General features: G+C 45.0%; 1 protein-coding gene across 1 annotated transcript in view; it reads left to right on the plus strand.

Moving 5' to 3' along the window:
- KCND1 (potassium voltage-gated channel subfamily D member 1) overlaps positions 1 to 24,957 on the plus strand; it is a 98,905-nt gene that overhangs the window by 10,958 nt on the left and 62,990 nt on the right. The window contains exon 2 of the mRNA XM_073541220.1: positions 4,861 to 6,393. Coding sequence (XP_073397321.1) covers positions 5,279 to 6,393 — 1,115 coding nt within the window. The 5' untranslated portion in view covers positions 4,861 to 5,278. The remainder of the gene's footprint in view (positions 1 to 4,860; positions 6,394 to 24,957) is intronic.

Here is a 24,957-nt window from a genome sequence, read left to right on the forward strand (position 1 = left end):
AAAACAACACCTTGGACCACCGAGCAACAGTCCAGGTCTTTTTCTCCTTGGCCCAGTAAGACGCTTCTGGCGTTGTGTATTGGCCATGAGTGGCTTGACACAAGGAATGTGACACTTGTAGCCCATGTCCTGGATACGTCTGTGTGTGGTGGCTCTTGAAGCAATGACTCCAGCAGCAGTCCAAATTTTTGAATGGCTTTTTCATAACAATCCTTTCAAGGCTGCGGTTATCCCGGTTGCTTGTGCACCTTTTTCTACCACACTTTCTCCTTCCTCTCAACTTTCCATTAATATGCTTGGATACAGCACTCTGTGAACAGCCAGCTTCTTTAGCAATGACCTTTTGTGGCTTACCCTCCTTGTGGAGTGTGTCAGTGACTGCCTTCTGGACATTTGTCAAGTCAGCAGTCTTCCCCATGATTGTGGAGCCTACAGAAACAGACTAAGGGACCTATGTAAATGCTTAGGAAGCCTTTGTAGGTGATGTTTGTTAATTATTCTAATTTACTGAGATAATGACTTTTAGGTTTTCATTGGCTGTAAGCCATAATCATCAACATTAACAGAAATAAACGCGTGAAATAGATCACTCTGTAATGACTCTATATAATATGAGTTTCACTTTTTGTATTGAAGATCTGAAACAAATTAATTTCTTGATATTTTAATTTAGTGAAAAGCACTTATAGATAGAATGGAGCAGGATATAGATTCCTTATGAATACACCTTCTCTTCTGGTATTGGCCATTAAAGCACATTGTCATTCCTGGACACACACAGGCCATTTCTTTCCAGGCTCGTCAGCCGGGTCTCGCAGTGTCAGTGATCCTTCCATTTTTAAAATTGCCTAGGTAATGAAAAATAGGGAGAATGGGATAAATTCCTAGCCTCCACAGAACCGTTATACTGGGTAATAGTATTTATGGTTTTATTTATTTTGCTATATCTAATGTGGTCACACCTTAACTGTTCTTACTGTAAAGAATCATTCTTGTAAATCATGGAAACATCTTTCTTTTTTATCTTGTGTTGATTCTGATTTACAACCAATATCTACTCTACAGCTGAATTCATAATTCTCCAAGCTTCAGAGAGTAAATCTCCATGCATTCTTAGCTATTTCAGTTATGGCCTTATTAATTGTTTCCAGTATGACCAACATAACTCTGAGTGCAGCTCTGGGGTATAATACAGGATGTAACTCAGGATCAGTAATGTATGTACACAGTGACTGCACCAGCAGAATAGTGAGTGCAGATCTGGGGTATAATACAGGATGTAACTCAGGATCAGTAATGTATGTACACAGTGACTGCACCAGCAGAATAGTGAGTGCAGCTCTGGGGTATAATACAGGATGTAACTCAGGATCAGTAATGTAATGTATGTACACAGTGACTGCACCAGCAGAATAGTGAGTGCAGCTCTGGAGTATAATACAGGATGTAACTCAGGATCAGTAATGTATGTACACAGTGACTGCACCAGCAGAATAGTGAGTGCAGCTCTGGAGTATAATACAGGATGTAACTCAGGATCAGTAATGTATGTACACAGTGACTGCACCAGCAGAATAGTGAGTGCAGCTCTGGGGTATAATACAGGATGTAACTCAGGATCAGTAATGTAATGTATGTACACGGTGACTGCACCAGCAGAATAGTGAGTGCAGCTCTGGAGAATAATACAGGCTGTAATTGAAGATAATGTGTTTAGAAAGTTAATTAACCTTTTTGGCTGCTATGGATATACTGCCTTATAGCTATGGTTGTTTAGGCACCATGTTCCTATTTTCAAGGCTTATTTCGTCAACAGCAAATGGCTAATTTGGCACTGAGGTGAAAGCACACAATGAGCAAGTAGATTTGTCAATAATTAAAGCAAGTCTTTTGCTGCTATGGTTTCCTATTTGGTAAAAATACACTTAGGTGGAGAATCCCTTTAAGGAAAGAGCGACCATCATTACATCCTGTGCCAGACACATAATTTGGGCGGCCTGTACAATTAGACATTTAATTGCACATTTAGAGCCACAGTGGAGGCAGACCCTGCTGTCAATCACCTCTGGGACACAGCAGGATGAATGGGGGTGACCTAATGTTCTCCAATAAGTGTTTCTCTTGACCTCTGAAAGTCCAATATTCTCCGAGTCCATTAGGATGTCACGATTTGATAAACTGCATTTCAGTAATTTTTTTAAACTGTTCCATGAATCTTATATGATCCTTTTAACTTTCTTTGAAGCCGACCAACTATTTTCATGACATTTTTTCTATTTTAGGTTTACTATCATATTCATAATAAATCATTCTGGTACCATTTACCCTGTGGGAGGTATGTATCACAAGCCTGTGACCCAGTTTTAGGACAGACGCAAATCAGAGATCATATAAGTTACCTAGCATTAAGATTTGGGTGCAACGTTGTGGATGGCATAATTAGTAATAACGACTTTTTATTCAGTTTGAGGCTGTGTGCACACGTTGCTTTTTTTGCGTTTTCGCTGCATTTTTCCGCTACGGAATCACAGCGAAAACGCATCCCATGCAATCTTGTGGGATTCTGCACTGCTGTGCTAATGCTGCGGATTTTTCCGCTGCGGAATCGCATAGCGGAAAAATCCGCAGCATGCTCATTCTTTGTGCGGAATCGCAGCGATTCCGCACCCATAGGAATGCATTGTTCCGCTTACTTTCTGCATGTGACTGTGCCCATCATGCTCAAAGTAAGCAGATCGTGTGCAGATGGTACCCAGGGTCTGGAGGAGAGGAGATTCTCCTCCAGGCCCTGGGTACCATATCCCTGTAAAGAATAGAATAAAAATAAAAAATCAGGATATACTCACCCGCTGGCAGCCCCCGGAGTTCTCCTGCCTCTCACCGCGCTCCCGACATCTTCCGGTCCCAGTAATGCTTTGCGTGCATGACCTCTCATGACGTCGCTCTCTCGCGAGCGTGACGTCATCTCAGGTCCTTCGCGCAAAGCATTACTGGGACCGGAAGATGTCGGGAGCGCCGCAGAGCAGATCGGAGGCCTTCGGAAGGTGAGAATAACAATATTTTTTATTCTTTTATTATTTTAACATCCTACCTATCACATTCCAAGCGATGCTAATCGCTTGGAATGCGCAAGCATTCTGCAAGCGAAAAACGCTTGCTTTCCGCAAGAAAAACGCATGCGAATTCGCATGCGTTTTACCTGTGGTGTGAGTGCGGAAATGTTACGGAAATTTGCGCAGCATTTCTGCAACGAGGGTACATAGCCTAAAGGGATTGTGTATTTTGGACTTTTGCTTTAATTCTGTATGAGAACATATGACGGTATTAGGCAGGTCCCTTGCTCAGTTACCCCCGGCAGAGCCATTGATGTTTAGCAGCTGTAGTTTCGAGATCAAAGATGGAGCAGTTACATTACTCGGTGTTACATGGAAATTTCCTTGGACTTCCATCTATACAAGTAAGAAAGATAAAATGTGACTGTTCAGGATCCTGAGTGACAGTCCCTCCTGCTCTGCCGCATCTCTGGATCACACCAGCTCCTCAGGATGACAGCTCCTAGATAGAAGCGAGCTCTGTTGGAAGGGGATAATTCAGATGGGGGATAGAAAGGCGAGCAGTTCATTAAATAACGATGTGTTCCCATTGGTGCCCACGGACATACGACGGTGCAAGGAAAAACTGTGGCGGAGACACAGAGCTAAATCAAGCAACGCCTTTGCTTTCAGGATTGGTGGAGCTACTAGAGGTCTGAACACCACCAATCTCTGTGATTGCAAGATAGAAATACCCCTTTACGTTTTTAGGTTTTTGGATATGCTTCTTTTCTCCATTGGCTTTGGTGTTGAGTCCTCTGCACTAATGCCAAAGGGTTATCAGTCGCATTGGACCTATGGCTCCTTCATCAGTTTTCAGTAGTAAGTACTGAGAGCTACCCATCTCAGGAGCTTGACTCGTTATGTACATGGCTAATTTAGGAGAGTTGCAATCAAATGGATATTTTGGCCCCTGGAGGGGGATATGTTGTATTGTATGTATCACCATATATGTTAATTACATTGTTGAATTGAGTACCCTTGAGCATGCAGGAATCCATCTCTATATTGTCCATGGGGTCTTCATGAAATAGCAGGTCCAGTTCACACCTGATTTGAATAGCTTTAGATAGAGGTCAATGGTTGTGTCTTCTGTATATTAGTAGATTGTGACAAGACCAAGAAATGATGACTATGTATGATGCAATATAAGGTCCATATGGGTACGGAGCCTTCAAGACTCTCCTAAGGTGGAGTTTATAGGACCCAGTCCAAAAGTTTTATGTATTGAGGGCCCAGTACACCCCTTCTCTGAACATGGCTTTAGATGTAGGTCAAGGGTTGTGTCTTTTGTACATTAGCAGATAGTGCCAAAATCATAAACTAATTTCCTATATATGAGGCCACAGGAGATATATAGGTTAGGAGTCCTCAAGACTCTCCTAAGCTAGAGTTAATTAGACCCAATCTAATGTTTTGTTTATTAGGAGGACAAGAATTATCTATACCGAGGGCCCTCTACACCCCTGATCTGAATTTGGCTTTAGATGGAAGTCAAGGGTTGTATCTTTTGTATGTTATGAGATAGTGAGAAGACCAAGAAATGATGACTATGTATGATGTGAAGGAAGGTCTGTACAGTCCTCAAACTCTTCTAAGTTGGAGTTGATAGGACCAGGTCTTCATGATTTGTGTGTTGTGTAAACGTGAATGGTTTGTCCCGAATTCAGTGGAATTAGGAGGTCCTCAGGTCCTTCCAACACAAATAAGACTGTATTTTGTGTTACATATCTTACATATTCTAAACATTTTTTTAATTTGCCAACAGAACAAGAGTATGTTGAAAAGAAATCTAATTACAGATTGTGTGGGAGAAGAACACAGGAAGAATCTGTAGGATGCAGGCAGAGAAGCCAAGAAGAGCCAGAATTAGGAAAGAAAAATAGCCATATGACCGATGACTGCATTGCATTATGATCTGACTAAACCTTCGAAGTGGATCTAGACCGCCATGAGCTTAATTGATCACAAGCCCACATGTTGTCCTCGTCCTCCTAAAGCTAGGATCTCACTTGACTGAAGGTCACCATCTTGGACTTCCATCCAGGTCTGTTTTCTTAGACGGGAACTAGCTACTAAAATTCTTCATTGGCCCTCTAGTTCCTTAAAGCAGGTCTACATTTTCATGGTCACATACTGGATCCAAACACTGGACTTGTGGCCTCTGAAGACTTAGCCACTGAACTATGGCTGCTGGAGTGGCGACATGGCTTCCCTTCGCTCGAGCAGCAGCGGTGGGATGGCTTCCTCTTGCAAAGAGGCCGATGCCCAAGCCTCCGAGTGACAAAAGAAAGAGAAGCGATGAAATACTTGTGGTCAATGTCAGCGGAAGGAAGTTCCAAACATGGAAAAATACATTGGACCGATATCCAGACACTTTATTAGGAAGCACCGAGAAAGAGTTCTTCTTTAACCAGGAGACGCAGGAGTATTTTTTCGACCGTGATCCAGAAATGTTCAGGCACATCCTTAACTTTTACCGGACAGGCAAGTTACATTACCCCCGCCATGAATGCATCCAAGCATTCGATGAAGAGCTGTCGTTCTATGGCATCATACCAGAGATCATTGGAGATTGTTGTCTAGAAGAATATCGCGACCGGAAAAAAGAGAACCTGGAGAGGCTAGCGGAAGATACAGAAGCAGAGACTGCGAATGATGCCCCTCTACCGCCTGATAGCACTTTCCGGCAGAGACTGTGGAGGGCTTTTGAGAACCCTCACACGAGCACTATGGCTCTCGTTTTCTACTATGTCACCGGTTTCTTCATTGCCGTATCGGTGATTGCAAATGTTGTGGAAACGGTGCCTTGCCGTCCACAACCCGGGTGCCTTAAGGACCTGCCGTGCGGGGAGAAGTACATGACAGCCTTTAACTGCATGGATACGGCCTGTGTTCTGATCTTCACCTTTGAGTACCTCATGAGACTATTTGCAGCCCCCAGCCGCTGTAAGTTCATGCGCAGTGTGATGAGTATCATTGACGTGGTGGCCATCATGCCGTACTACATCCAGCTGGTCATGCCAGAGAACGATAATGTGAGCGGTGCCTTTGTCACGTTACGTGTTTTCCGTGTCTTCCGGATCTTCAAGTTCTCCCGCCACTCCCAAGGCCTGCGAATTCTCGGGTACACCCTGAAGAGCTGTGCCTCAGAGCTTGGCTTCCTCCTCTTCTCCCTCACCATGGCCATCATCATCTTTGCCACTGTTATGTTCTATGCAGAGAAGGGAACGGGCAAGACAAAGTTCACTAGCATTCCTGCGGCCTTCTGGTACACCATCGTTACCATGACAACATTGGGGTGAGTCACATGATCTAGTACACCATTGTTACTTTGACAACACTGGGTTGCGTCCCGTGATCAGGTACACCATTGTCACCATAACAACACTGGTTGTGACTCACTCACATTATCTGATATTGTTACTATGACAATATTGGGGTGGGTCACATGAACTGGTATTGTTGTTACAATAACAACACAAGGGTCACATAATCTGGTATTGCTGTTACTATGACAACACGAAGGTAAATCATGTGATCTCTTATTGTTACTATGAAATCATTAGGGTGTGTCACATGACCTGTTATTGTTACTATGACAATACTCATGTGAGTCACATGACTTTTTATAGAGAATTTGGTGTTATTGTTACTATGCCGACCGGCAACGTAATCCTGTGATTTCAAATGGTAGCTACTATTTGTCCTGTGCAAAAATAGTCATCCTGGTTTTTCGTGTAGAGAATCATCAATCGAGCTCATGTCCCATTTTGTGCCCTCGGCATTTTGCTAGTTTGGCCTTTAAGGGGTCGTCCAGCAGGGAAAACATTTTTGTGCCTGGTCCCTCTTCTACGCACAGAAAATGCAGCGCAGCCAATCGCAGGCCGCAGCAAGGACCACCTCAGCCAGAGATATGCTGAGCTGCTGGTGGGGACCGGTCAGATCAGTATCGCAGCTTTTTGTCTCTGCCCCCCTGGAAAATTTGTATAGTCTAGGGCAATACGGCGACATCGGCTGATCACACCTAGACTGGTTGCTATGGATGTCCTCCATGACAACCCTAGTGTATCCCTAGCAACAAAACTACCTCCAGTGACTGAGCTCCTGGCTGGGACTGTGCTGCCACTTAAAGGGAATCTGTCACCCATTTTTAGTGATATCATGTAAAGATATCACCCAATTGTGTGTCCCATAAGGATTCTATTAGGGCTTTTGACTCCCCCGACCCCGCACCTTTGAGGCATAAATACCTTTTTTATCTTGTTGGGGATGTATGCAAATCACCGCGGTCCGGTCCGATGGGCGTGGCTTATTCGCCTTCTCCCCCCCTCCTTGGGTGCTGCACGTAATCTTCATATGTGAATATCACAGATAACGGTTTCCGCGCTTGCACATTGTAAAGGCCTCTGGCGCCTGTGCAGTATGCTTTGCCCAACTGTGGGCGAAGCATTTAATCGCTACTGCGCATGCGCCGGTATTTTCCAGCACGGTCTATGCCCTGGAAGTGTGTCCTGGAAAATACCGGCGCATGCGCAGTAGCGATTATATGCTTTGCCCACAGTTGGGCAAAGCATACTGCGCAGGCGCCGGAGGCCTTTACAATGCGCAAGCATGGAAACCAACGTCATCTGTGATATTCACAGATGAAGATTACGTGCAGCAAGCCGAGGGGGGGGGAGGCGACTAGGCCGCGGCAATTCCCATACATCTCCACCAAAATAAAAAAGGTATTTATGCCTCAAAGGTGCGGGGTCGGGGGAGTGAAAACCCCTAATAGAATCCTTATGGGACATACAATTGGGTGATATCTTTACATGATATCACTAAATATGGGTGACAGATTCCCTTCAATAAAGGTGTAAAGCAGCTTGACGACTGCTGTACTGCACCATTTCCCACCGCGGCCCACATTATTGATCTGACGTTTCCAAAAATACATGTGGATGAAGAGCTCGAGACTGCTAGGACCCCAGGCCAGGGCCACCCAGCTAATACTATTACCCATGTGGTCTGAGCTATGCGGAAGATTCAGAAGCTGTCATATTCTACCACAAAACCACGTCCCCTGAACAATGGTGGCACTGGGGTAATTACCGCGGTAATAATATGCTGGCAGGAGGGCGACTATGATAGAAGAGCACAGAAATTCATTCAGTGTTGAGTGCGGAATTACACAGTGACATATCTATTAGGCCTGTTTCACACATCCGTGTGTCTCCATCAGTCAAGATCAGCCGTTTTGCATTACTTGCATTACCGGCGGATCTTGACGGATGGCCATCCATTGGATCTGTTTTTTTGCAGATCCGCCCAGATTTTGGCGTCCGCTGACAATACTGGACGGAGAATGCAACGTTTTTCTGGCTGGCCGGATCCGCACTTTACACTGCGCATGCCCAGCAGAATCGCCTTTGCAGTAAATTTAACCCTAAATCCTGATCTGGCGGCAGAGAAAAAATTCTCTCTCTCTTTCTCTTTCTCTCTCTTTCTCTCTCTCTCTCGCTTTCTTTCTTTCTCTCTTTCTCTTTCTCTCTCTCTCTTTCTCTCTCTCTTTCTCTCTCTCTCCCTTTCTCTCTCTCTTTCTCTCTCTCTCTTTCTCTCTTTCACTCTCTCTTTCTTTCTTTCTCTCTTTCTCTCTCTCTCTCTCTTTCTTTCTTTCTCTCTTTCTTTCTCTCTCTCTCTTTCTTTCTTTCTCTCTCTATCTTTCGCTCTCTCTCTCCCCGCAGGCGGATCCGTTTTCCGCCATTTTGGAGGATTACAACTGACAGAAAAAACTGATGTATGTAAGAGGCCTTATCTGCTCCCTCCGTAGTGTGCCGGCAGTCCTGGTCTGATGGAATCCCGGGAGAAGGGGTTAATAATAGCTGCATAACTCTATATATACTCCCTGTATACCCCATAGATAACTCTATATATACTCCCTGTATACCCCATAGATAACTCTGTATATACTCCCTGTATACCCCATAGATAACTCTGTATATACTCCCTGTATACCCCATAGATAACTCTGTATATACTCCCTGTATACACCATAGATAACTCTATATATACTCCCTGTATACCCCATAGATAACTCTGTATATACTGCCTGTATACCCCATAGATAACTCTGTATATACTCCCTGTATACCACATAGATAACTCTGTATATACTCCCTGTATACCCCATAGATAACTCTGTATATACTCCCTGTATACCCCATAGATAACTCTGTATATACTCCCTGTATACCCCATAGATAACTCTGTATATACTCCCTGTATACACCATAGATAACTCTATACACTGTATACTCCCTGTATACCCCATAGATAACTCTGTATATTCTCCCTGTATACCCCATAGATAACTCTATATATACTCCCTGTATACCCCATAGATAACTCTATATATACCCCTGCATGCCCCATATATAACTATTTATATACTCCCTGTATATACCATAGATAACTCTGTATATACTCCCTGTATACCCCATAGATAACTCTGTATATACTCCCTGTATACCCCATAGATAACTCTGTATATACTCCCTGTATACCCCATAGATAACTCTGTATATACTCCCTGTATACCCCATAGATAACTCTGTATATACTCCCTGTATACACCATAGATAACTCTATATATACTCCCTGTATACCCCATAGATAACTCTGTATATACTGCCTGTATACCCCATAGATAACTCTGTATATACTCCCTGTATACCACATAGATAACTCTGTATATACTCCCTGTATACCCCATAGATAACTCTGTATATACTCCCTGTATACCCCATAGATAACTCTGTATATACTCCCTGTATACCCCATAGATAACTCTGTATATACTCCCTGTATACACCATAGATAACTCTATACACTGTATACTCCCTGTATACCCCATAGATAACTCTGTATATTCTCCCTGTATACCCCATAGATAACTCTATATATACTCCCTGTATACCCCATAGATAACTCTATATATACCCCTGCATGCCCCATATATAACTATTTATATACTCCCTGTATATACCATAGATAACTCTGTATATACTCCCTGTATACCCCATAGATAACTCTGTATATACTCCCTGTATACCCCATAGATAACTCTATATATACTCCCTGTATACCCCATAGATAACTCTGTATATACTCCCTGTATACCCCATAGATAACTCTGTATATACTCCCTGTATACCCCATAGATAACTCTGTATATACTCCCTGTATACCCCATAGATAACTCTGTATATACTCCCTGTATACACCATAGATAACTCTATATATACTCCCTGTATACCCCATAGATAACTCTGTATATTCTCCCTGTATACCCCATAGATAACTCTATATATACGCCCTGTATACCCCATAGATAACTCTATATATACCCCTGCATGCCCCATATATAACTATTTATATACTCCCTGTATATACCATAGATAGCGCTATATACACTCCCTGTATACCCCATAGATAACTCTTTATATACTTCCTGTATACCCTATAGATAACTTTATACACCATAGATAACTCTATATATACTCCCTGTATACAGTATACAGAACTCTATATATAGTCCCTGTATACACCATGGATAACTGTATATATATTCCCTGTATACCCCATAGATAACTCTTTATATACTCCCTGTATACCCCATAGATACCCCATAGATAACTCTTTATATACTCCCTGTATACCCTATAGATAACTTTATACTCCCTGTATACACCATAGATAACTCTGTATATACTCCCTGTATACCCCATAGATAACTCTTTATATACTCCCTGTATACCCCATAGATAACTCTGTATATACTCCCTGTATACCCTATAGATAACTTTATACTCCCTGTATACACCATAGATAACTCTATATATACTAGATATAGATAGCTCTATACACAGTCGGTATGGAAAGTATTCAGACCCCTTTAAGTTTTTCACTCTTTCTTTGCAGCCATTTGGTAAATTCAAAATTCAAAAAAGTTCATTTTTTTCTCTTTAATGTACACTCTGCACCCCATCGTGACTGAAAAAAAAAAACAGAAATGTAGAAATTTTTGCAAATTTATTAAAAAGGAAAAACTGAAATATCACATGGTCATAAGTACTCAGACCCTTAGACCCTTTGCTCTGTATTGAGTAGAAGCACAATTTTGATATAGTACAGCCGTTGTGGAACAGACCCGGTCGCTATAGAGTCCCTAAATATAAGAAATAATGGTTTGTCTGTTTGTCTATTACATTACTTAGTTCTCTTAGTACTCGTGGGTGTATGCTGTCCGGACCCGAAGATTTATCTATTTTAACCCCTTTCCTACATTGGACATACTATTCCGTCCATGTGACCTGGGACCTAAGTCCCAAGGACGGAATAGTACGTCTAATGCGATCAGCGGCGCTCACGTGGTGAGCGCCGCTGATCGCGGCCGGGTGTCAACTGATTATCACGGATTGTCACGGACCACCCCCGACACGTTAACCCCCTGGTGTATCGGGGATTAAAGGAAGCATCGGCAGGGAGGGGGCTCCCTCCGTGCTTCCCTGCGACCCCCACAGCAGCGCAATGTGCAGCACTGCTGCAGGGGGCTCTTTCCCTGCAGGTCCCCGGATCCAAGATGGCGATGGGGACCTTCGGGGGCCTGCAGGGAGCTGGCTTCCTCACTGGCCGCAGAGCGCAGGCATGAGGAAGCCTGCAGCAGTGCCTGTGACAGATCGCTGATCTGTCACAGTGATCTGTGATGTGACAGATCAGCGATCTGTCACAGGACAGTGATGTCCCCCATGGGACATGATAATAAAGTAAAAAAAAAAAAAATATTCCCTAATAAATTCATTTTTTGAAAATAAAAAAACAATAAAAGTACACATATTTGATATCGCCGCGTCCGTAATGACCCAACCTATAAAACTTTCCCATTAGTTAACCCCTTTAGCGAACCCCTTAAAAAATAAAAAACGAAGCAAAAAATAATGATTTATTATCATACCGCCGAACAAAAAGTGCAATAACGCACGATCAAAAAGACGCATATAAATATCCATGGTACCGCTGAAAATGTCATCTTGTCCCGCAAAAAACGAGCCGCCATACAGCATCATCAGCGAAAAGATTAAAAAGTTATAGCTCGCAGAATAAAGCGATGCAAAAATAATTATTTTTTATATAGAAATTGTTTTCATTGCATAAAACCGCCACAACATAAAAAAACAACGGAAATGAGGTATCGCTGTAATCGTATTGACCCGAAGAATAAAACCGCTTTATCAATTTTACCGCACACGGAATGGTGTAAACGCACCCCCCAAAAGAAATTCATGAAACGCTGGTTTTTGTTCATTCTGCGCCCCAAAAATCGGAATAAAAAGCGATCAAAAAATGTCACGTGCCCGAAAATGGTACCAATAAAAACGTCAACTCATCCCGCAAAAAATAAGACCTCACATGACTCGGTGGGTCAAAATATGGAAAAATTATAGCTCTCAAAATGTGGTGATGCATAAACTATTTTTACAATAAAAAGCGTCTTTTAGCGTGCGACAGCCGCCAAAAATAAAAACCGCCATAAATAGTAAAGCAAACCCCCCGTTATCACCCCCTTAGTTAGGGAAAAATAATAAAAAATTTTCTTTATCGCCTTATTGGGGGACACAGATGACCATGGGTGTATGCTGCAGCTGCTAGGAGGCTGACACTATGCAAAACAAGAAACTTAGCTCCTCCCCGGCAGTATACACCCACCGACAGGCACCAAGCACCTCAGTTTGTGCTTAGTGTCTGTAGGAGGCGGACCGGGATCTCCCCAGATCCGCATTTAATCCTTTTCTTTTCAGGTTTTAGTTGTGTTTTTAATGATTTCCCCTTTCTTTTCCAGATACATCATCAGGAAACGGGATGTGAGTTCATCCTGCTTTTCCTATTAATGCGGCTGAGCGAGCAATGTGGTATTGCCCACATCGCAACTCTCAGGACCTTTCCCTATCACCTTCGGGTGCTAGGGTCCATGGATAGGTGTCCGGTCCTTGCCGATTCCCCTCCTCATCCCTCTCCCAGGACAGGGCTGAGAGGAAGACGGCGGTCGCCAGCGGTGACGTTTCCCCTGACACGGGGATTGGAGCCGTCTTCTGCACCATACGGCTGGTGCGGGTACTGAGGATCGCCTCTCCCAGCGGCCTGCGCTCTATCGTGGGCCCCTGTGGTCAGCCTCTTCAGGGACATCAGGTAAGCCTGTCTGAATGTTCCCTGCATCCCTGCGCTCACAGACCAATCAAGGACCACATTCAGCAATCACGTACAGTAGAGTTCCTCAGCGCTGGGGCTCCTCCTGTTTGAATTCCCCGCTCTTTTGACCCAGCGCCCTGACAGGCGCACGTCCCTCCTGTCGCGAGGGGGGGTCCTGCGGGGGGGGGCTGCGCTTCCTCTGTCAGCGCTCCCGGTCCTCAGTATTCAGCCCACAGGGAGCCCGGGTGCGCCGTCGCTAGTGAAAGCTGAGGGAGCGCTTTCACTTTCATTTTCAAAAGCGGTCCTCCCTCTCCCTGCGCGCGCTTTCTTTGTGCGCTTCTACAGCCTATCTCAGGGCTGCTTTCATTTCAGCCCTGTCAGTGTCTTTAACCGCCCCCCTCCCCACTGGGGTCTCAGCCAATCGCACGGTGCGGTGGCTTAGCCCCGCCCACCGCCAGCATTCCTTCCTGAATTGCCGAGCTTCTTCCTCCTTCTCTCCGGACCTTGCCTGGGGGACACATCGCTAGTTTCCTCTGAACCTCGGTAGGCTAGACGCTGACTATCCCTGACGCCTAACTTAGCTTCACCCCCGCAGTTTTTCCTCAGGTAGTGTTTTCTACCACTGAGACTTATGCCCAACCCTGCAAGGGCCTTCTGCTCTAGACCCACCGCTACTCACTACGCCTGCGCGCGCTGTAAAAAGAAGTGGGCTTCGGGTCAGTCGTCTCCCCTCTGCCCGTCCTGCAGCCCTTCCACCATGTCTGCCCCTCAGGAGCACTCCGAACCCCGGGCGGAGACCACCCCACCCCCTGAGTGGGCCGTGGCGATGTCTCAGTCAGTTTCTGAGCTGACAAAGGTGTCTCAATCGCTGGTCCAGGTCTTAGAGCGGTTACCTCAGTTATTTGCAGTCACCTGTGCACCAAACGCCTCGCATAGTGAGTCGACAGCACCGGACCGTGGCCCTCAGACGGACAGACCAGGTAGGGGCTCTAGGAAGCGGGTCCTGTTTGGCTCTTCTTCTGGTTCGCAGGGTCCCTCCGCTTCTCTCAGGCTACGCTCCTCGTCTCCCTCATCGGCAGACGATCCTGGGTCAGACGAGGATTCACAATCTGGATCAGACTCAGAGGCTGACGACATAGCTAGAACACTCGGGAGATGGTAGATAGTCTCATATCGGCTATATACCAAACACTCAAGATAAAGGAGGATAAGGCCCCCCTCAGGAATGCTCTGTTTCCCTTAAGAAGGTGAGGCCTCCATCTCGAACCTTTCCTAATAAGGATTTCGACACTTCCTTAGCCAATCACTGGCAACATCCTGAGAAACGTTTCTCAGGCCGCAAGTACTTAGATGTACTTTATCCCTTCGATGCGGATCTAGTCACGAAATGGACCAAAGCTCCCGAGGTAGATCCACCAGTTTCTCGTATTTCCTCTAAGACGGTTCTTTCCCTTCCGGACGGAGCTTCTCTTAAGGACCCATCTGACAGGCAAATAGAGTCATTGGCTAAGTCTATCTTTGAGGCATCCGGTGCATCCCTCTGCCCTATCTTCGCATCCGCTTGGGTGGCGAAAGCCATTTCGGCTTGGGCGAAAATACTGCGCAAGGGCATTTCAGCGGCAGCTCCTCAGGACGAGCTGGCAGATTTAGCAGACCAAATTAATCATGCAGGCAAGTACCTTCTGGCCGCCTCCTTGGACGCGGCAGGGTGCGTAGCTAGAGCTAACAGCAACATTGTGGCTGTACGCCGCATTCTTTGGTTGAAGTCTTGGAATGCAGATACCACCTCAAAGAAGTCGCTCACCAACCTGGCATTTCACGGCACTAGGCTCTTTGGCGCCAAGCTGCATCAGACAATCTCGAAAGAGCACTTCCCTTCCCCAGTCCCACCCTAAGAGGTTCTTTAACAAGAAGGTTTCTCGGCCTTTTAGGTCCTTTCGCCCCTTCTCTCCCACAGACGGTTCATCCCAGCAGGACCGGAACACTGCTCCAGTGAAGGAGAAAGCCATCGTATAAGCCGGCCCCTCGCTGGAGATCCAGGGGTCAGCCTTCCAGGTCCTCAGGCTCTCGATCCGGAAGGTTTTCATCTAAGTGACGGGTCACCCCCACCTGGAAAGCTTTCCAGGGTGGGAGGCAGACTTTCCTTTTTCAAGGACGCGTGGCTATTCATTGTCGACGACGCTTGGGTCAGGGAAATCATCACATCCGGATACAAAATCGAGTTTTCTTCCCTCCCAAACAGTCGTTTCTGTCTGTCTCGAACCCCAAAACAGCGATCTCAGGTTCCAGGGTTCCTTCAGGCCGTCTCCTCTCTCCTTTCCGCCGGGGTCATCGTTCCCGTTCCTACAAACGAGCGGTTTTTAGGGTTCTACTCGAATCTCTTTGTAGTCCCGAAAAAGGACGGCTCTCTTCGCCCAATTTTGGACCTCAAGCTGCTCAATCGCCACGTGAAGATCCGCCACTTCAAGATGGAGTCTTTGCGTTCGGTAATAGCCTCGATGGAGCCAGGAGAGTTTCTCTGCTCGGTGGACATACAGGATGCCTACCTCCACATCCCCATTTCTCGGCGGCATCAGAGATACCTCCGCTTTGCAATTCAAAACAATCATTTACAGTTCGTGGCCCTTCCCTTTGGCCTAGCCTCCGCCCCTCGTGTCTTCACGAAGGTGATGGCAACAGTCATGGCCATCCTTCGATCCAGAGGGATTCTTATCATCCCTTACCTGGACGATCTCCTGATCAAGGGCTCGTCCCGCCAAGACTGTCTTCACAGTCTTCACATAATCTTGGATGCCCTCAGACGCCTGCGATGGATAGTCAACAAGGACAAGTCCACTCTGCGCCCTATCCAGCGTCTGACCTTTTTGGGCATGGAGTTCGATACGAATCTAGCCCGAGTGTTCCTACCGAGGGACAAGTTTTCAACCCTTCGCAAGGGGATCCAGTCCCTTCGGCGCTCAAGGATCATGTCCCTTCGGTCCTGCATGAGAGTCCTGGGGAAGATGATAGCCTCTATGGAAGCAGTGCCATTTGCACAATTCCACTCTCACCCTCTCCAACTGTTCCTCCTGTCCGTCTGGGACAAGACCTCGTTTTCTCTGGATCACCCCATTGTTCTTCCGCTCAGAGTCAAACAATCACTGACTTAGTGGACGTTGTCGGCGTCAGTTCTCCGCGGAAGATCCTCTCTCCCGCCTCGGTGGCAGGTCATCACCACCGATGCCAGTCTCCTAGGATGGGGGGCGGTCTACTATCAGAGAACGGCCCAAGGGCGTTGGAACCCCCAGGAGACTCTTCTGCCCATCAACCTTCTGGAGATCAGGGCAATCTTCCTCGCTCTCCTTCGTTGGCAGCATCTTCTCGTAGGCAAACCGGTCCGCATTCAGTCGGACAACGCCACGGCCGTGGCATACATAAACCACCAGGGCGGTACTCGCAGCAGGCAGGTGATGTCAGAAGTGGCAAGGATTCTCCGCTGGGCAGAGCGTCATGTGCCGGCAATTTCCGCCGTTCACATTCCAGGGGTGGAAAACTGGGCAGCCGACTTCTTGAGTCGCCAAGGTCTAGCGACAGGCGAATGGTCCCTTCATCCCACAGTCTTCAGTCAGATATGCCAGCGTTGGGGCACCCCGGACGTCGATCTCATGGCCTCTCGGATGAACAACAAGGTTCCTCACTTTGTAGCCAGGTCCAGGGATCCATTAGCCGTCGGTTACGATGCCCTAGTAATTCCGTGGTCTCAGTTCCACCTACCTTACCTGTTTCCTCCGCTTGCCCTGATCCCAAGAGTGGTCAAAAAGATAAAGTCAGAGGGCATTCCGGTCATCTTAGTGGCTCCAGACTGGCCGAGACGCCCTTGGTACGCGGAGCTGGTGAACATGCTCACGGACGTCCCCTGGAGGCTTCCAGACCGTCCAGATCTTCTCTCGCAAGGCCCCCTTTACCACCAGAGTTCTCAGTCTCTGAGTTTAACGGCATGGCCGTTGAGGCCGCGATTCTGAAGGAATCAGGGTTTTCCAACCGGGTCATTCAGACCTTGATTAAGGCTCGGAAGTCGGCTTCCTCCCGCATTTACCATAGGTACTGGAAGGCCTTTTTTCGTTGGTGTGACGAAAACGATGTTTTTCCACTATCATTCTCAATTCCTCCCATTCTTGGTTTCCTCCAATCCGGCTTGGATGCGGGCCTATCCCTCAGTACTCTCAAAGGCCAGGTATCTGCCCTAGCAATCCTTTTCCAGACGGATCTAGCTTCCTTACCGCAAGTGAAGACTTTTCTCCAAGGAGTCGCCCATGTGGCTCCTCCTCATCGTTCTCCAATAGATCCATGGGATCTCATTCTTGTTCTTGGCGCTCTCCAGAAGGCGCCATTCGAGCCGATTCAGGATATCCCTCTGTCTTTTCTTTCATGGAAGGTGGCTTTTCTAATCGCCATTACATCCATCAGGAGAGTTTCTGAGTTGGCGGCCTTATCCTGTCGTTCTCCTTACCTTATCCTCCACCAAGATAAGGTTGTTCTCAGGCCAGTTCCTTCTTTCCTTCCGAAAGTGGTATCCCCCTTTCACATTAACGAAGATATCGTCCTTCCATCGTTTTGTCCTGCGCCTGCTCATCCTCTGGAAAAGTCGCTCCACAACCTGGATGTAGTGAGAGCCTTGCGTGTTTACCTTGCCAGGACCGCTTCCTTTCGCCAATCTGATTCCTTGCTTGTCATTTCTGAGGGTCGCCGGAAAGGTCTTCCGGCTTCCAAATCCACAATTGCTCGTTGGTTTCGGTCTACCATCCTGGAAGCCTACCGTCTTCAGGAGAAACGGCCCCCTCCGGGGGTGAAAGCCCACTCCACCCGGGCTGTAGGGGCTTCTTGGGCTGTGCGGCACCAGGCTTCGGCCTTACAACTCTGCAGGGCTGCGACCTGGTCGTCTTTGCACACCTTTGCGAGGTTCTACAGGGTTCATACCCAGGCCTCCTCTGATGCAGCTCTTGGTAGGAAGGTTCTGCAGGCGGCGGTGGCGCATCGACCGACCTAAGCCCTTCCTTATTTTGTTCCTTTATTGCTGTTCCCACCCTCGGGACTGCTTTGGAACGTCCCATGGTCATCTGTGTCCCCCAATAAGGCGATAAAGAAAGAGGGATTTTGGGTTCTTACCGTAAAATCTCTTTCTTGGAGCCTACATTGGGGGACACAGCACCCTCCCTGTTTAAGTAGTACCGTGTTGGGTCTGAGAGTCCCTTGTTGAGTTGGTACATATGTTTATGGTTTTTGGTTGCTTCTCCTACTGCTTTTTTCACCAGCTGAGGTGCTTGGTGCCTGTCGGTGGGTGTATACTGCCGGGGAGGAACTAAGTTTCTTGTTTTGCATAGTGTCAGCCTCCTAGCAGCAGCAGCAGCATACACCCATGGTCATCTGTGTCCCCCAATGAAGGCTCCAAGAAAGAGATTTTACGGTAAAAAAACAAAATCCCTCTTTTTTATTTATTTCCATTTTCCCATTAGGGTTAGGGTTAGGGTCAGAGCTAGGGTTAGGGCTAGGGTTGGGTTTCGAGTTAGAATTGGGGGGTTTCCACTGTTTTGGCACATCAGGGGCTTTCCAAACGCGACATGGCGTCCTATCTCAATTCCAGCCCAAAAAGTTAAATGGCGCTGCTTCCCTTCCGAGCTCTGCCATGTGCCCAAATAGTGGTTAACCCCCACATATGGGGTATCAGCGTACTCAGGACAAATTGCACAATAACTTTTGGGGGCCTGTTACTCTTGGGAAAATAAAAATTGGGGGTGAAAAGATCATTTTTGTGGAAAAAATATGATTTTTTTAATTGTACGGCTGTACGTTATAAACTTCTGTGAAGCGATTGGGGGTTCAAAGTGCCCACCACATATCTAGATATGTTCCTTGGGGGTCTAGTTTCCAAAATGGGGTCACTTGTGGGGGGTTTCCACTGTTTAGGCACATCAGGGGCTCTCCAAACGTGGCATGGCGTCCAATCTGAATTCCAGCCAATTTTGCAGTGAAAAAGTCAAACGGCGCTCCTTCCCTTCTGAGCTCTGCCATGCACCCAAACAGTGGTTCCCCCCACATACCAGGTATCAGTGTATTCAGGACAAATTGCACAATAACTTTTGCAGTCCAATTTCTCCTGTTACCCTTGGTAAAATAAAAAAATTGAACCTGAAGTAATATTTTTTGTGAAAAAAATTAAATGTTCATTTTTTTTTTTTAAACATTCAAAAAATTCCTGTGAAGCACCTGAAGGGTTAATAAACTTCTTGAATGTGGTTTTGAGCACCTTGAGGGGTGCAGTTTTTAGAATGGTGTCACTTTTGGGTATTTTCTATCATATAGACCCCTCAAAGTGGCTTCAAATGTCATGTGGTCCCTAAAAATAAAATGGTGTTGTAAAAATGAGAAATCGCTGGTCAACTTTTAACCCTTATAACTTCCTAACGAAAAAAAATTTTGGTTCCCAAATTGTGCTGATGTAAAGTAAACAGGTGGGAAATGTTATCTATTAAGTTTTTTGTGCGCTGTATCTCTGTGATTTAAGGGCATAAAAATTCAAAGTTTGAAAATTGCGAAATTTTCGCCAAATTTCCATTTTTTTCACAAATAAACGCAAGTTATATGAATGAAATTTTACCACTAACATGAAGTACAATATGTCTCGAGAAAACAATGTCAGAATCACCAGGATCCATGGAAGCGTTCCAGAGTTATTACCTCATAAAGGGACAGTGGTCAGAATTGTAATAATTGGCCCGGGAGTTAACGTGCAAACCACCCTTGGTAGTGAAGGGGTTAATCTTATTTAGCCAGTTTCACACCTCTCCTTGAGTTAGATTGGTCACCCTTAATATAGGGTTTTCTTTGTCTCTTGGCATTTGTGAATACCGTGGAATATCTCAAGTGGCCTCACAAGGAAATGGACAGCATGTGACTTAAATATGAGTGTCTGAGCAAAGGATCTAAATACTTATGACCATGTGATTTTAGTTTTTCTTTAATAAATTTGCACACATTTCTACATTTCTTGTTTATTAGTCAAGATGGGGTGCAGAGTGTACATTAATGAGAGAAAAATTAACTTTTTTTAATTTACGAAATGGCTGTAATGAAACAAAGAATGAAAAATTGAAAGGAGTCTGAATACTTTCCGTACCCACTCTACTCCCTGAATACACCATAGTTACAGTTGCTTCTCACACAAATAGAATGTCATCAAAAAGTTAATTTATTTCAGTTCTTCAATACAAAGTGATCTATTTCAAGTATTTATTTCTGTTAATGTTGATGATTATGGCTTACAGCCAATGAAAACCCAAAAGCCATTATCTTTAGTAATTTAGAATAATTAACAAAAAGCACTTGCAAAGGCTTCCTAAGCATTTAAAAAGGTCCCTTGTCTGTTTCAGTGGGCTCCACAATCATGGGGAAGACTGCTGACTTGACAGATGCTCCAGAAGGCAGTCATTGACACACTCCATAAGGAGGGTAAGCTAAAGAAGCTGACTGTTCACAGAGTATTGTATCCAAGCATATTAATAGAAAGTTGAGTGGAAGGGAGAAGGGTGGTAGAAAAAAGGTGCACAAGCAACCGGGATAACCGCAGCCTTGAAAGGATTGTGAAGAAAAGGCCATTCAAAAATTTGGGGGAGATTCACAAGGAGTGGACTGCTACTGGAGTCATTGCTTTAAGGGCCACCACACACAGATGTATCCAGGAGGACATGGGCTACAAGTGTCACATTCCTTGTGTCAAGCCACTCATGACCCATAGACAACGCCAGAAGCACCTTACCTGGGCCAAGGAGAAAAAGAACTGGACTGTTGCTCAGTGGTCCAAGGTGTTGTTTTCAGATGAAAGTAAATTTTGCATTTCATTTGGAAATCAAGGTCCCAGAGTCTGGAGGAAGAGTGGAGAAGCCACAATCCAAGCTGCTTGAGGTCTAGTGTGAAGTTTCCACAATCAGTGATGGTTTGGGGAGCCATGTCATCAGCTGGTGTAGGTCCACTGTGTTTTATCAAGATCAAAGTCAGTGCAGACGAGCTGAAGGCTGCTATCAAAGCAACCTGGGCTTCCATAACACCTCAGCAGTTCCACAGGCTGATCGCCTCCATGCTACGCTGCATTGATGCAGTAATTGATGCGAAAGGAGCCCCGACCAAGTATTGAGTGCATTTACTGAACATTCATTTCAGTAAGCCAACATTTCGGATTTTAAAATAATTTTTCAAACTGATTTTATAAAGTATTCTAATTTACTGAGATGATGACTTTTGGGGTTTCATTGGTGTAAGCCATAATCATCAACATTAACAGAAATAAACACATGAAATAGATCACTCTGTGTGTAAAGATTCTATATAATATACGAGTTTCACTTTTTGTATTGAAGAACTAAAATAAATTAACTTTTTGATGATATTCTAATTTTGTGATAAGCACCTGTAACTATATATACTCCCTGTTTACACCGCAAATAACTCTATCTCCAGTTCTGCTCAAAAGTTTACATACCCCGGCAGAAGTTTTGCTTTCTTGGCCTTTTTTTCAGAGAATATGAATGATTACACCAAAACTTTTTCTCCACTCATGGTTAGTAGTTGGGTGAAGCCATTTATTTTCAAACTACTGTGTTTTTTCTTTTAAATCATAATGACAACTCAAAACATCCAAATGACCATGATCAAAAGTTCACATACCCCATTTTTTAATACCGTGCATTGCCCCCTCTAACATCAATGACAGCTTGAAGTCTTTTGTGGTAGTTGTGGATGTGGTTCTTTATTTTCTCAGATGGTAAAGCTGCCCACTCTTCTTGGCAAAAAGTCTCCAGTTCCTGTAAATTTCTGGGCTGTCTAGCATGAACTGCGCGCTTGAGATCTCCTCCTCAGAGTGGCTCAATGATATTGAGGTCAGGAGACTGAGATGACCACTCCAGAACCTTCACTTTGTTCTGCTGTATGGCAGGTCGACTTTGCCTTATGTTTTGGATTCTTGTCTTGTTGGATTCGTTAAATCATCCCAGACAGATATCTGTCCAGCCTCTGTTTGAAGTCTTCTATTTCAGGAGAACTTACCACCTCTCGTGGCAGCCTGTTCCACTCATTGATCACTCTAACTGTCAAAAAGTTTTTTCTAATATCTAATCTGTGTCTCCTCCCATTCAGTTTCATCCCATTGCTTCTAGTCTTTCCTTGTGCAAATGAGAATAAAGATGATCCTTCTGCAATGTGACAGCCCTTGAGATATTTGTAGACAGTTATTAAGTCTCCTCTCAGTCTTCTCTTTTGCAGGCTAAACATTCCCAAATCCTGCAACCTTTCCTCGTAAGACAGGGTTTTCAGACCGGTCACCATTCTGGTCGCTCTTTTCTGAACTTGCACCAGTTTGTTGATGTCTTTTTTAAAATGTGGCGCCCAAAACTGGACACAGTATTCCAGATGAGGTCTGACCAAAGAGGAGTAGAGGGCAATAATGACTTCACGTGATCTAGACTGTATGCTTCTGTTAATACATCCTAGAATTGCATTTGCCTTTTTTGCTGCTGCATCACACTGTTGACTCATATTCAGTCTGTGATCTATTAGTATACCCAAGTCTTTTTTTCACATGTGCTGTTGCTTAGCCCTATTCCTCTCATTCTGTATATGCTTTTTCATTTTTATTGCCCAGATGTAGTACTTTGCATTTTTCCCTGTTAAAAACCATTCTGTTAGTTGCTGCCCACTGCTCCAGTTTATTTATATCTTTTTGAATCTTCTCTCTCTCTTCTCTAGTATTAGCTAACCCTCCTAGCTTTGTGTCATCAGCAAATTTAATCAGTTTACCCTCAATTCCTTCATCTAAATCGTTGATAAAGATGTTGAACAATACAGGGCCCAGGACAGAGCCCTGTGGTACCCCACTTGAGACATTCTTCCAACTGGATGTGCAGCCATTTACGACCACTCTTTGGGTCCGATCACTAAGCCAGTTATGAATCCACCTAACAGTTGCCTTGTCCATTCCATACTTAGTCATTTTTTCAATAAGGATTGCATGAGATACTTTGTCAAATGCTTTGCTGAAGTCAAGATATACTATATCTACAGCATTTCCTTGATCCACCCAATCAGTGATTCCGTCATAGAAGGAAATTAAGTTAGTCTGGCATGACTTATTAGTTACAAACCCATGCTGACTCTGTTTAATCACTTCATTCTTATCCAGGTATTGACATACATGTTGTTTAATAATTTGTTCAAAGATCTTTCCTGGTATAGAAGTCAGACTCACCGGCCTATAGTTGCCTGGGTCCACCTTCTTCCCCTTTTTGAAGATAGGAACAACATTTGCTCTTTTCCAGTCTTCTGGGACATCTCGTGTTTTCCAGGAATTTTCAAAAATTATGGAGAGCGGTTCAAAAATTTCTTCTGCTATCTTCTTCAATACTCTGGGGTGTAATTCATCTGGACCTGGAGACTTTAATTAATTTAGGTTAGCTAAGTGTTTCCTCACTATTTTTCTGTTTATAGTTATCCTGGATTCTTTTATTCCTTTAATAGGACAGTGAAGAATAGTTGATGTTACATTTCCTTTCTGAGAGAAAACCGATGCAAAATAGTTATTTAAAAGTTCGGCCTTCTCAACATTCTGTCTTACCATTTCATCATTTTCATCCTGTAAAAATCCTATAGCATCTTTGACTTTTCCTTTTGACATATCCCCAAAATCCTTTATTATTGCTTTTGACGTCTCTTGCAAGCCTCAATTCATTGTCAGCTTTAGATAATCTTATTCTTGCCCTGCAGGTTCTGCAGACAGCATTATATTCTTCTTTAGATATGCCTCCCTCTTTCCATGTGCTTTGAGAGTCTCATTTTTCTAGATTTCCCATCCTTCCTGGACATTTTTGTCCGTAAGGATATCCAGCCATTGGATCCCTCCAATTCTCTTTCTGAATTTTCTTTGCATCCCGAACAATTTTCCTGGTACTTGTGAATGACCGTGGTTTTGTTTTTACAGAGCCCCTGATTTTTCATTTGTTAATCACAGTTTGAATGTTGCTGACTGGCATTATCAATTCCTTGGATATCTTTTAGTATCCATTTCCTGTTTTATACAGTTCATCTACCTTTTCCCGTAGATCCGTTGACAATTATTTTGCTTTCCCCATGACTCACAATCCAGAAATGTCAGTGGCTGGATGAAAGATGCAAGAGTCTGTCTGGATCCCTGAAACTCACTCAGCTTTTATGCACACACTGATTACAAGCAAACAGGTCACAAGTAGTGTTGAGTGATACCATCAAATATTGAGAAATATTGGATCGGCCGATACCCAAAAAGTATCGGGTATCGCCGATTCCGATACCAGAAGTCCCATTCAAGTCAATGGGACAGAAATATCGGAATGAAAAAAACCCCCTTTCTTTACTTGCACATCCTGTTCGGGATGGGGGAAGAGTGTGGGTGGTGCGTGGGCGTACACTGTGCGTGTCTGTGTGTGTGGGCGGGGTCTGTGCGGGCCTGCCGGGGGGGGGTCTGTACGGGCCTGCCGGGGGTCTGTGCGGACTGCCGGGGGTCTGTACAGGCCTGCCGGGGGTCTGCCAGCTGCCGGGGGTCTGTACGGACTGCCGGGGGTCTGTGCGGGCCTGC

This window comes from Dendrobates tinctorius, unplaced genomic scaffold (genome assembly GCF_039654945.1).
Source record: "Dendrobates tinctorius isolate UK_male_01 unplaced genomic scaffold, ASM3965494v1 ptg000120l, whole genome shotgun sequence".
NCBI classification, from domain to species: domain Eukaryota; kingdom Metazoa; phylum Chordata; class Amphibia; order Anura; family Dendrobatidae; genus Dendrobates; species Dendrobates tinctorius.